At 49.8% G+C, this 12,753-nt stretch overlaps 1 protein-coding gene across 1 annotated transcript in view; it reads right to left on the bottom strand.

Moving 5' to 3' along the window:
- The window catches only part of LOC124043965 (potassium voltage-gated channel subfamily H member 8-like), a 185,429-nt gene that overhangs the window by 46,363 nt on the left and 126,313 nt on the right, over positions 1-12,753 (bottom strand). The window contains exon 3 of the mRNA XM_046363157.1: positions 11,257-11,391. Coding sequence (XP_046219113.1) covers positions 11,257-11,391 — 135 coding nt within the window. The remainder of the gene's footprint in view (positions 1-11,256; positions 11,392-12,753) is intronic.

Genomic DNA, 12,753 nt, shown 5'->3' with positions numbered 1-12,753 from the left:
TTGTCTTTTTGAAAATCGAACTCAAATCTTACTGCTGGAAATGCCATAACAAGTTTGAAGTTTATTCACCTGTCTGTGTGTTATTTCCAAAAAACAAACTCCGTGACTTGAAAGCCCTGATTGGTCAGGTCATTTTCAGTTGATAGGCTTGAAGATCCATTCAGCCATTTTGGCACAGTGACTCACTACCCAAACCAGATGCAACTGGTTTCAAGTGGCCAAGAGATGTCATGTGATCTCCTACTGCTATCTAGTAGGTGAACTGGGAATCAGAGGATATATTTACATCAATGGATAGGTAGAGACTTCAGCTTTCTCCTCATATCATTCCTGTAAAATGAGAGGTGAAGGTATGGCACGTTGCACAAGCTCTTCACTTTTAAAATGGCTGTGTTCCAATGGGAATTTGTGCATGTTTAGAGCGACACTATTACTGTAGGTAAAAGATCTGAGAATTATTATTATTATTATATATTTTTTTCAATTTTATTCCTGTTGGAACTGTAAATGGTGACATATTTTATCTCAAACCTTTCAAATCTCAAATTTTCCAACATGTGGACAATTGGGGCGACCCCTACCCCTCAAACAATTCTAAATAAAAACCTGTACACTTCAGTATTTTTTGCTGTATCTCAGGCTCTGTAGTAGTCACATTGTTTCTGATATCTTTATCCGAATCCCACAGTACTTCACTTTCTAAATAGTAAGCATGCGTGTGTAGGATTTATCGTTTTGAAACCAAAATGTGTTTATATTATGTGTCGTTTCGAAGAGTTGAACATTAAGTACATACAAAGTTGCCTCAGCCATGTGAGCCCAACAACAGCCACATTCTGAAATCCAAACGTACGAAACTGTTTCTATTCCCACTTCCTGGAGTCAGGTGGATCTTGGCACCACTTTTAATGAGACACCTTTACAGTGTATAGGGCCAGAGGTGAGTCTACAAGGATGTAACTGAATGACTCATCAGTAAAGATGACAGTGAGTGGGGGGATGGGGGACAGAGAGTGGGGGGGGATGGGGGACACAGAGAGTGGGGGGATGGGGGACAGGAGTGGGGGATGGGGGACAGAGAGTGGGGGGATGGGGGACAGAGAGTGGGGGGATGGGGGACAGAGAGTGGGGGGATGGGGGACAGAGAGTGGGGGGGATGGGGGGATGGGGGACAGAGAGTGGGGGGATGGGGGACAGAGAGTGGGGGATGGGGGACAGAGAGTGGGGGATGGGGGACAGAGAGTGGGGGATGGGGGACAGAGAGTGGGGGATGGGGGACAGAGAGTGGGATGGGGGACAGAGAGTGGGGGATGGGGGACAGAGAGTGGGGGGATGGGGGACAGAGAGTGGGGGATGGGGGACAGAGAGTGGGGGGATGGGGGACAGAGAGTGGGGGGATGGGGGACAGAGAGTGGGGGGATGGGGGACAGAGAGTGGGGGATGGGGGACAGGGGGATGGGGGACAGAGAGTGGGGGATGGGGGACAGAGAGTGGGGGGATGGGGGACAGAGAGTGGGGGATGGGGGACAGAGAGTGGGGGATGGGGGACAGTGGGGGGATGGGGGACAGAGAGTGGGGGGATGGGGGACAGAGAGTGGGGGATGGGGGACAGAGAGTGGGGGGATGGGGGACAGAGAGTGGGGGGATGGGGGACAGAGAGTGGGGGGATGGGGGACAGAGAGTGGGGGATGGGGGACAGAGAGTGGGGGGATGGGGGGATGGGGGGGGGGACAGAGAGTGGGGGATGGGGGACAGAGAGTGGGGGATGGGGGACAGAGAGTGGGGGGATGGGGGACAGAGTGGGGGGATGGGGGACAGAGAGTGGGGGATGGGGGAGTGGGGGATGGGGGACAGAGAGTGGGGGGAGAGAGTGGGGGGATGGGGGGGATGGGGGACAGAGAGTGGGGGATGGGGGGAGATGGGGGGACAGAGAGTGGGGGGATGGGGGACAGAGAGTGGGGGATGGGGGACAGAGAGTGGGGGGATGGGGGACAGAGAGTGGGGGATGGGGGACAGAGAGTGGGGGGAGATGGGGGACAGAGAGTGGGGGATGGGGGACAGAGAGTGGGGGGATGGGGGACAGAGAGTGGGGGGATGGGGGACAGAGAGTGGGGGATGGGGGACATGGGGACAGAGTGGGGGGATGGGGGACAGAGAGTGGGGGGATGGGGGACAGAGAGTGGGGGGATGGGGGACAGAGAGTGGGGGATGGGGGACAGAGAGTGGGGGGATGGGGGAGTGGGGGGATGGGGGACAGAGAGTGGGGGGATGGGGGACAGAGTGGGGGATGGGGGACAGAGAGTGGGAGTGGGGGGATGGGGGACAGAGAGTGGGGGGATGGGGGACAGAGAGTGGGGGGATGGGGGACAGAGAGTGGGGGGGATGGGGGACAGAGAGTGGGGGGGGGGGATGGGGGGATGGGGGACAGAGAGTGGGGGGATGGGGGACAGAGAGTGGGGGGATGGGGGACAGAGAGGGGGGATGGGGGACAGAGAGTGGGGGGATGGGGGACAGAGAGTGGGGGGATGGGGGACAGAGAGTGGGGGATGGGGGGAGATGGGGGGGGACAGAGAGTGGGGGGATGGGGGACAGTGGGGGGATGGGGGACAGAGAGTGGGGGGATGGGGGACAGAGAGTGGGGGGATGGGGGACAGAGAGTGGGGGGATGGGGGGATGGGGGACAGAGAGTGTTTTTCTTTTTACACTTCTTTTTTTACACTCTTTATTATAGAGCAGACAACAATAGAGTGTGTAGGTGTGAAAACACTGCCAGGACCTTTGGGGGCCCTAAGTGAGATTTGGTGTTGGGCCCCCAACCACCTCACGGGCAAAACATTTTAGTAGCCCCCTTGTTGACGGCGGAGAGTAAGATTTAATTTAAAGTTAATTTCCTGCAATTCTACACATTTTACCATGGGGTGTAGAGACATTTTTGCAATTTTAAAGCTCATTTCCGGTTAATCTACACATTTTACCTGCAATTCTAAAAATGTTGCTGAGATTTATACCACTTTAATGATATGTGAGTGAGAGTGATCTACAAAATCAATGGGGGCTCCCTGGAGGGCAGGGCCCCTGGGCAGGTACTCTGCGTGCCCAGTTGGTATTTGGCCATGATTACTACAAGTTTAGACAGCTGGCCAGACTAACTGACCATTGAGTGACTGTCAGTGACTGACATGACAAGAGAAAAACCGCTGAGGCACAATCAAATTTCAATCTTGCACCTTTTGTATTCTACTATTCTACTGTTTTAGTACTATATCTCTTGACACAATGATGAAAATAATCATGGCCTCTAAACCTTCAAGCTGTATACTGGACCCTATTCCAACTAAACTACTGAAAGAGCTGCTTCCTGTGCTTGGCCCTCCTATGTTGAACATAATAAATGGCTCTCTATCCACTGGATGTGTACCAAACTCACTAAAAGTGGCAGTAATAAAGCCTCTCTTGAAAAAGCCAAACCTTGACCCAGAAAATATAAAAAACTATCGGCCTATATCGAATCTTCCATTCCTTTCAAAATTTTTAGAGAAGGCTATTGCGCACCAACTCACTGCCTTCCTGAAGACAAACAATGTATACGAAATGCTTCTGTCTGGTTTTAGACCCCATCATAGCACTGAGACGGCACTTGTGAAGGTGGTAAATGACATTTTAATGGCATCGGACCGAGGCTCTGCATCTGTCCTCGTGCTCCTAGACCTTAGTGCTGCTTTTGATACCATCGATCACCACATTCTTTTGGAGAGATTGGAAACCCAAATTGGTCTACACGAACATGTTCTGGCCTTGTTTAGATCTTATCTGTCAGAAAGATATCAGTTTGTCTCTGTGAATGGTTTGTCCTCTGACAAATCAACTGTAAATTGCGGTGTTCCTCAAGGTTCTGTTTTAGGACCACTATTGTTTTCACTATATATTTTACCTCTTGGGGATGTTATTCGAAAACATAATGTAAACTTTCACTGCTATGCGGATGACACACAGCTGTACATTTCAATGAAACATGGTGAAGCCCCAAAATTGCCCTCACTAGAAGCATGTGTTTCAGACATAAGGAAGTGGATGGCTGCAAACTTTCTACTATTAAACTCGGACAAAACAGAGATGCTTGTTCTAGGTCCCAAGAAACAAAGAGATCTTCTGTTGAATCTGACAATTAATCTTAATGGTTGTACAGTCGTCTCAAATAAAACTGTGAAGGACCTCGGCGTTACTCTGGACCCTGATCTCTCTTTTGAAGAACATATCAAGACCATTTCGAGGACAGCTTTTTTCCATCTACGTAACATTGCAAAAATCAGAAACTTTCTTTCCAAAAATGATGCAGAAAAATTAATCCCTGCTTTTGTCACTTCTAGGTTAGACTACTGCAATGCTCTATTTTCCGGCTACCCGGATAAAGCACTAAATAAACTTCAGTTAGTGCTAAATACGGCTGCTAGAACCAAAAAATTTGATCATATTACTCCAGAGCTAGCCTCTCTACACTGGCTTCCTGTCAAAGCAAGGGCTGATTTCAAGGTTTTACTGCTAACCTACAAAGCATTACATGGGCTTGCTCCTACCTACCTCTCTGATTTGGTCCTGCCGTACATACCTACACGTACGCTACGGTCACAAGACGCAGGCCTCCTAATTGTCCCTAGAATTTCTAAGCAAACAGCTGGAGGCTGGGCTTTCTCCTATAGAGCTCCATTTTTATGGAACGGTCTGCCTACCCATGTCAGAGACACAAACTCGGTCTCAACCTTTAAGTCTTTACTGAAGACTCATCTCTTCAGTGGGCCCAGGAGTGGGAAGGTGAACGGAAAGGCTCTGGAGCAACGAACCGCCCTTGCTGTCTCTGCCTGGCCGGTTCCCCTCTTTCCACTGGGATTCTCTGCCTCTAACCCTGTTACGGGGGCTGAGTCACTGGCTTGCTGGGGCTCTCTCATGCCGTCCCTGGGGGGGGGGGGTGCGTCACCTGGGTGGGTTGATTCACTGTTGTGGTCAGCCTGTCTGGGTTGGCGCCCCCCCTTGGGTTGTGCCGTGGTGGAGATCTTTGTGGGCTATACTCGGCCTTGTCTCAGGATGGTAAGTTGGTGGTTGAAGATATCCCTCTAGTGGTGTGGGGGCTGTGCTTTGGCAAAGTGGGTGGGGTTATATCCTTCCTGTTTGGCCCTGTCCGGGGGTGTCCTCGGATGGGGCCACAGTGTCTCCTGACCCCTCCTGTCTCAGCCTCCAGTATTTATGCTGCAGTAGTTTATGTGTCGGGGGGCTAGGGTCAGTTTGTTATATCTGGAGTACTTCTCCTGTCCTATTCGGTGTCCTGTGTGAATCTAAGTGTGCGTTCTCTAATTCTCTCCTTCTCTCTTTCTTTCTCTCTCTCGGAGGACCTGAGCCCTAGGACCATGCCCCAGGACTACCTGACATGATGACTCCTTGCTGTCCCCAGTCCACCTGGCCATGCTGCTGCTCCAGTTTCAACTGTTCTGCCTTACTATTATTCGACCATGCTGGTCATTTATGAACATTTGAACATGTTGGTCATGTTCTGTTATAATCTCCACCCGGCACAGCCAGAAGAGGACTGGCCACCCCACATAGCCTGGTTCCTCTCTAGGTTTCTTCCTAGGTTTTGGCCTTTCTAGGGAGTTTTTCCTAGCCACCGTGCTTTTACACCTGCATTGTTTGCTGTTTGGGGTTTTAGGCTGGGTTTCTGTACAGCACTTTGAGATATCAGCTGATGTACGAAGGGCTATATAAATAAATTTGATTTGATTTGATTACTATTCTAATTCTCAACAGTAGGTTGAGACCCCAACTGAGTTCCAAGCTGAAAGCGACCGCTCATGCCGCTTATGCCTGCAGCTGGCCCTGAGGACACCTGTCTGGCCACGAGGGTCCACACTTAATGTAACGTTCTCATTCCCTAGAGTTGTAGATAGGGAAGGTATGGAAATGTCAAAACTAATTTCAGAGTTTAATCAACCAGACAGAATAACCAAGTCTCCCTCCCTCCCTCCCTCCCTCCCTCCCTCCCTCCCTCCCTCCCTCCCTCCCTCCCTCCCTCCCTCCCTCCCTCCCTCCCTCCCTCCCTCCCTCCCTCCCTCCCTCCCTCCCTCCCTCCCTCCAGTCTTACACACTCATTCGTATAACAGTGTAACACTTGTATGCTCTTTAAAGGTTACAGTCATTACATCTTCGTGAAAAATCACAGAACAAAAAACATGACCACCTCTCTCTCTTCTCCATCCCTCTCTCTACCCCGCCCTCCATCCTCTCTCTCTATCCCTTCCTCCATCCCTCTCTCTATCCCTCCCTCAATTCCTCTCTCTACCCCTCCCTCCATCCTATCTCTCTATCCCTCCCTCAATCCCTCCCTCCATCCTCTCTCTCAATCCCTCTCTCTATCCCTCCCTCCATCCTCTCTCTATCCCTCCCTCAATCCCTCTCTCCATTCCATCTCTCTATCCCTCCCTCAATCCCTCTCTCTCTCCCTCCCTAAATCTTCTCTCTATCCCTCTCTCTATTCCTCCCTCCATCCCTCCCTCAATCCATCTCTCTAACCTCCCTTCATCATATCTCTCTATCCCTCCCTCAATCCCTCTATCTATCCCTCCCTCCATCCTCTCTCTATCCCTCCCTCAATCCCTCTCTCTATCCCTCCCTTCCCCCATCCCTATCTCTATCCCTTCCTCTCTCTCTATCCCTTCCTCCAACCACCTCTCTATCCCTCCCTCCATCCTCTCTCTCTATCCCTCCCTCTATCCCCATCTCTAACCATTCCTCCATTTCTTTTCTATCCCTACTCCATCCCTCTCTCTATCCCTTCCTCCATCCCTCTCTCTATCCCTCTCTCTATCCCTCCCTAAATCCTCTCTCTCTAAATCCTTCCTCCCTCCCTCCATCCATCCCTTCCTCCATCCCTCTCGTTATCCCTCTTTCTATCCCTTCCTCCATCACTCTCTCTATCCCTTCATCCCTCTCTTTATCCCTTCCTCCATCCCTCTCTTTATCCCTTCCTCCATCTCTCTCTCTATTCATTCCTCCATCCCTTCCTCCATCCCTCTCTCTATCTATCCCTCCCTCCATCCATCCCTCTCTCTATCCCTTCCTCCATCCCTCTCTTTATCCCTTCCTCCATCTCTCTCTCTATTCATTCCTCCATCCCTTCCTCCATCCCTCTCTCTATCTATCCCTCCCTCCATCCATCCTCTCTCTATCCCTTCCTCCATCTCTCTTCTATTCATTCCTCCATCCCTTCCTCCATCCCTCTCTCTATCTATCCCTCCCTCCATCCATCCCTCTCTCTATCCCTTCCTCCATCCCTCTCTTTATCCCTTCCTCCATCTCTCTCTCTATTCATTCCTCCATCCCTTCCTCCATCCCTCTCTCTATCTATCCCTCCCTCCATCCATCCCTCTCTCTATCCCTTCCTCCATCTCTCTCTCTATTCATTCCTCCATCCCTTCCTCCATCCCTCTCTCTATCTATCCCTCCCTCCATCCATCCCTCTCTCTATCCCTTCCTCCATCCCTCTCTTTATCCCTTCCTCCATCCCTCTCTCTATCTATCCCTCCCTCCATCCATCCCTCTCTCTATCCCTTCCTCCATCCCTCTCTTTATCCCTTCCTCCATCTCTCTCTCTATTCATTCCTCCATCCCTTCCTCCATCCCTCCCTCCATCCATCCCTCTCTCTATCCCTTCCTCCAACCCTCTCTCTATTCATTCCTCCAACCCTCTCTCTATTCATTCCTCCATCCCTTCCTCCAACCCTCTCTCTATTCATTCCTCCAACCCTCTCTCTATTCATTCCTCCATCCCTTCCTCCAACCCTCTCTCTATTCATTCCTCCAACCCTCTCTCTATTCATTCCTCCAACCCTCTCTCTATTCATTCCTCCATCCCTTCCTCCATCCCTCTCTCTATTCATTCCTCCATCCCTTCCTCCAACCCTCTCTCTATTCATTCCTCCATCCCTTCCTCCAACCCTCTCTCTATTCATTCCTCCATCCCTTCCTCCATCCCTCCTCTATTCATTCCTCCATCCCTTCCTCCATCCCTCTCTCTATTCATTCCTCCAACCCTCTCTCTATTCATTCCTCCATCCCTTCCTCCATCCCTCTCTCTATTCATTCCTCCATCCCTTCCTCCATCCCTCTCTCTATTCATTCCTCCATCCCTTCCTCCATCTCTCTCTCTATTCATTCCTCCATCCCTTCCTCCATCTCTCTCTCTATTCATTCCTCCATCCCTTCCTCCATCCCTCTCTCTATTCATTCCTCCATCCCTTCCTCCATCTCTCTCTCTATTCATTCCTCCATCCCTTCCTCCATCCCTCTCTCTATCTATCCCTCCCTCCATCCATCCCTCTCTCTATCCCTTCCTCCATCTCTCTCTCTATTCATTCCTCCATCCCTCTCTCTATTCATTCCTCCAACCCTCTCTCTATTCATTCCTCCATCCCTTCCTCCATCCCTCTCTCTATCTATCCCTCCCTCCATCCATCCCTCTCTCTATCCCTTCCTCCATCTCTCTCTCTATTCATTCCTCCATCCCTTCCTCCATCCCTCTCTCTATTCATTCCTCCAACCCTCTCTCTATTCATTCCTCCATCCCTTCCTCCATCCCTCTCTCTATCTATCCCTCCCTCCATCCATCCCTCTCTCCATCCCTTCCTCCATCCCTCTCTCTATTCATTCCTCCATCCCTCTCTCTATTCATTCCTCCATCCCTTCCTCCATCCCTCTCTCTATTCATTCCTCCATCCCTTCCTCCAACCCTCTCTCTATTCATTCCTCCATCCCTTCCTCCAACCCTCTCTCTATTCATTCCTCCATCCCTTCCTCCATCCCTCTCTCTATTCATTCCTCCATCCCTTCCTCCATCCCTCTCTCTATCTATCCCTCCCTCCATCCATCCCTCTCTCTATCCCTTCCTCCATCTCTCTCTCTATTCATTCCTCCATCCCTCTCTCTATTCATTCCTCCAACCCTCTCTCTATTCATTCCTCCATCCCTTCCTCCATCTCTCTCTCTATTCATTCCTCCATCCCTTCCTCCATCCCTCTCTCTATTCATTCCTCCATCCCTTCCTCCAACCCTCTCTATTCATTCCTCCATCCCTTCCTCCATCTCTCTCTCTATTCATTCCTCCATCCCTTCCTCCATCCCTCTCTCTATTCATTCCTCCATCCCTTCCTCCATCTCTCTCTCTATTCATTCCTCCATCCCTTCCTCCATCTCTCTCTCTATTCATTCCTCCATCCCTTCCTCCATCCCTTCCTCCATCCCTCTCTCTATTCATTCCTCCATCCCTTCCTCCATCCCTCTCTATTCATTCCTCCATCCCTTCCTCCAACCCTCTCTCTATTCATTCCTCCATCCCTTCCTCCAACCCCTCTCTATTCATTCCTCCATCCCTTCCTCCATCCCTCTCTCTATTCATTCCTCCATCCCTTCCTCCAACCCTCTCTCTATTCATTCCTCCATCCCTTCCTCCAACCCTCTCTCTATTCATTCCTCCATCCCTTCCTCCATCCCTCTCTCTATTCATTCCTCCATCCCTTCCTCCATCCCTCTCTCTATCCTCCCTCCTCCATCCATCCCTCTCTATCCCTTCCTCCATCTCTCTCTCTATTCATTCCTCCATCCCTTCCTCCATCCTCTCTCTATTCATTCCTCCAACCCTCTCTCTATTCATTCCTCCATCCCTTCCTCCAACCCTCTCTCTATCCCTTCCTCCATCTCTCTCTCTATTCATTCCTCCATCCCTTCCTCCATCCCTCTCTCTATTCATTCCTCCAACCCTCTCTCTATTCATTCCTCCATCCCTTCCTCCAACCCTCTCTCTATTCATTCCTCCATCCCTTCCTCCAACCCCTCTCTATTCATTCCTCCATCCCTTCCTCCAACCCTCTCTCTATTCATTCCTCCATCCCTTCCTCCAACCCTCTCTCTATTCATTCCTCCATCCCTTCCTCCAACCCTCTCTCTATTCATTCCTCCATCCCTTCCTCCAACCCTCTCTCTATTCATTCCTCCATCCCTTCCTCCATCTCTCTCTCTATTCATTCCTCCATCCCTTCCTCCATCCCTCTCTCTATTCATTCCTCCAACCCTCTCTCTATTCATTCCTCCATCCCTTCCTCCATCCCTCTCTCTATTCATTCCTCCATCCCTTCCTCCATCTCTCTCTCTATTCATTCCTCCATCCCTTCCTCCATCCCTCTCTCTATTCATTCCTCCAACCCTCTCTCTATTCATTCCTCCATCCCTTCCTCCAACCCTCTCTCTATTCATTCCTCCATCCCTTCCTCCATCCCTCTCTCTATTCATTCCTCCATCCCTTCCTCCATCCCTCTCTCTATTCATTCCTCCATCCCTTCCTCCAACCCTCTCTCTATTCATTCCTCCATCCCTCTCTCTATTCATTCCTTCATCCCTCTCTTTATCCCTTCCTCCATCACTCTCTCTATCATTTCCTCCATCCCTCTCTCTATCCCTTCCTCCATCCCTCTCTCTATCCCTTCCTCCATCCCTCTCTCTATCCCTTCCTCCATCTCTCTCTCTATCCCTTCCTCCATCCCTCTCTCTATCCCTTCCTCCATCCCTCTCTTTAACCCTTCCTCTCCCGTTATCCCTTCCTCCATCCCTCTCTTTAACCCTTCCTCTCCATCTATCCCTTCCTCCATCCCTCTCTTTATCCCTTCCTCTCCCTCTATCCCTTCCTCCATCTCTCTCTATCCCTTCCTCCATCCCTCTCTCTATCCCTTCCTCCATCCCTCTCTTTAACCCTTCCTCTCCCGTTATCCCTTCCTCCATCCCTCTCTTTAACCCTTCCTCTCCATCTATCCCTTCCTCCATCCCTATCTTTATCCCTTCCTCTTTCTCTATCCCTTCCTCCATCCCTCTCTTTAACCCTTCCTCTCCCTCTATCCCTTCCTCCATCCCTATCTTTATCCCTTCCTCTCTCTCTATCCCTTCCTCCATCCCTCTCTCTCTATCCCTTCCTCCATCCATCTCTCTATCCCTTCCTCTGGGTCCTGGTTTAACCCAGGGTAACTCACCAGGCACTGGGCCTTGCTCTGGGTCCTGGTCTAACTCAGGGTAACTCACCAGTCTCTGGGCCTTGCTCTGGGTCCTGGTTTAACCCAGGGTAACTCACCAGTCTCTGGGCCTTGCTCTGGGTCCTGGTTTAACCCAGGGTAACTCACCAGTCTCTGCGCCTTGCTCTGGGTCCTGGTCTAACTCAGGGTAACTCACCAGTCTCTGGGCCTTGCTCTGGGTCCTGGTCCTTCTTGTTGTCAGTGATGTCCTTGTGGGACACCAGAAACAGCACCACCTCTCCCTTCTCATTCTTAATGGGCACAATGTCCAGCAGACACCAGAACTGGGTACCTGGAAGAGACACAGTCAATCAGTTACATTTTAATACACACTCTATGCCCCTAGCTAATCAGAGCTAATCAGCTCATCTCCAGCTGTCTACAGAGACTTGAAAAGCTTCTGCCATCCCACTGCCTCCCGATAAAACCCAGTGAACATTTTGATTTCAGTTGGAAATATAGAAAAGCTATTTACACTGAATGATCTAGTCCCAATATGATACAATATCATCAAAACCCAGAAAACAACAACTCACTACCTCACTTTATGTGTAGTGTTAGTGTGTGTGCCTTACATTCTGCACCCTGAGTCCCAGAGCTCTATCAGACAGTTATTACTGATGAGACAGAGAGAGATGAATGCAGGATGTCTTTATTGCATAAAAGCTTTTTCATTTCAGGAAGCGTAGCTCTAATTTGGTCAATTCAGGAAGTGAAATGAGTTTGGCATGAAAACAATGAAGCGAGAAAAAAAAAGAAAAAAAATATACAGCTTTATCTGAGACCGGAGAAATAGTTTGCTATTCTCTATTCCATTGACTTCATCCATACTGTATTCATGTACATCCACACAGCACTTCACACGCTCTTTCTTTGCCATACTGTATGGCGTGTTGTGCTGGCAGTGAGAGATGTGTGGCATGCTATGTCCTCCCAGGTGTCTGGCAGGCAGGAAGGAGAGTGACAGAATAGATAACATGTAGAGGTGTGATGTGAGAAGTGGATGGTCATACAGGTCTGTGAGTCGCTCTCCTCACACTGTGACACAACTACAGATCCCCATTACACTTGATACACCCAACTCTCAGCCAAGGTGAAGGGTTTCACATTGTCTGCAAGCTGTGGTTAAAAACAGGTGGTGATGATGATGATGATGATGAAGAAGATGAAGATTCATATGATTTAATTTGACTAATCAATCTCCGCCGACTATACGAAGGAGCATGAATGTGCCGGCAGGCATTATCCAGCCTGTCATGATAAGCACAACACAGAGAATATTGAACACCACAGCGTTCAGCATGGATGAGGAGCAGGCCTGCCAGAAGCACACACCGACTACATCCTCTACGGACTAAAACCACAGGGGGAAAAACGATTCTCTTTGAATATAACACATCTGGTACCTACACTACAAGACCAACTGGCTCCCAACACATATCCACGTGTACCATGATTTGATATCTCACCAAGTGAATGTGAGGGTTTTTGATCAAATGTGATCAGCAACACTTAACAGCCATCATCAATCTGTGTCTTTGTTGATTTGAACAAGTCAAATACCCACCTTTCAGTGCTTCAACTGCCCGAAGAAGACAGATACTGTTGAAACACATTGCGTGCACCATAGCCAATGCATTTGTATCCAATTCAT

This window comes from Oncorhynchus gorbuscha, linkage group LG09 (assembly GCF_021184085.1).
Source record: "Oncorhynchus gorbuscha isolate QuinsamMale2020 ecotype Even-year linkage group LG09, OgorEven_v1.0, whole genome shotgun sequence".
Classification (NCBI taxonomy): Eukaryota; Metazoa; Chordata; class Actinopteri; order Salmoniformes; family Salmonidae; genus Oncorhynchus; species Oncorhynchus gorbuscha.
The sequence above is the reverse complement of the archived record's forward strand: the minus strand, read 5'-3'. Positions and strand labels throughout refer to the sequence as shown.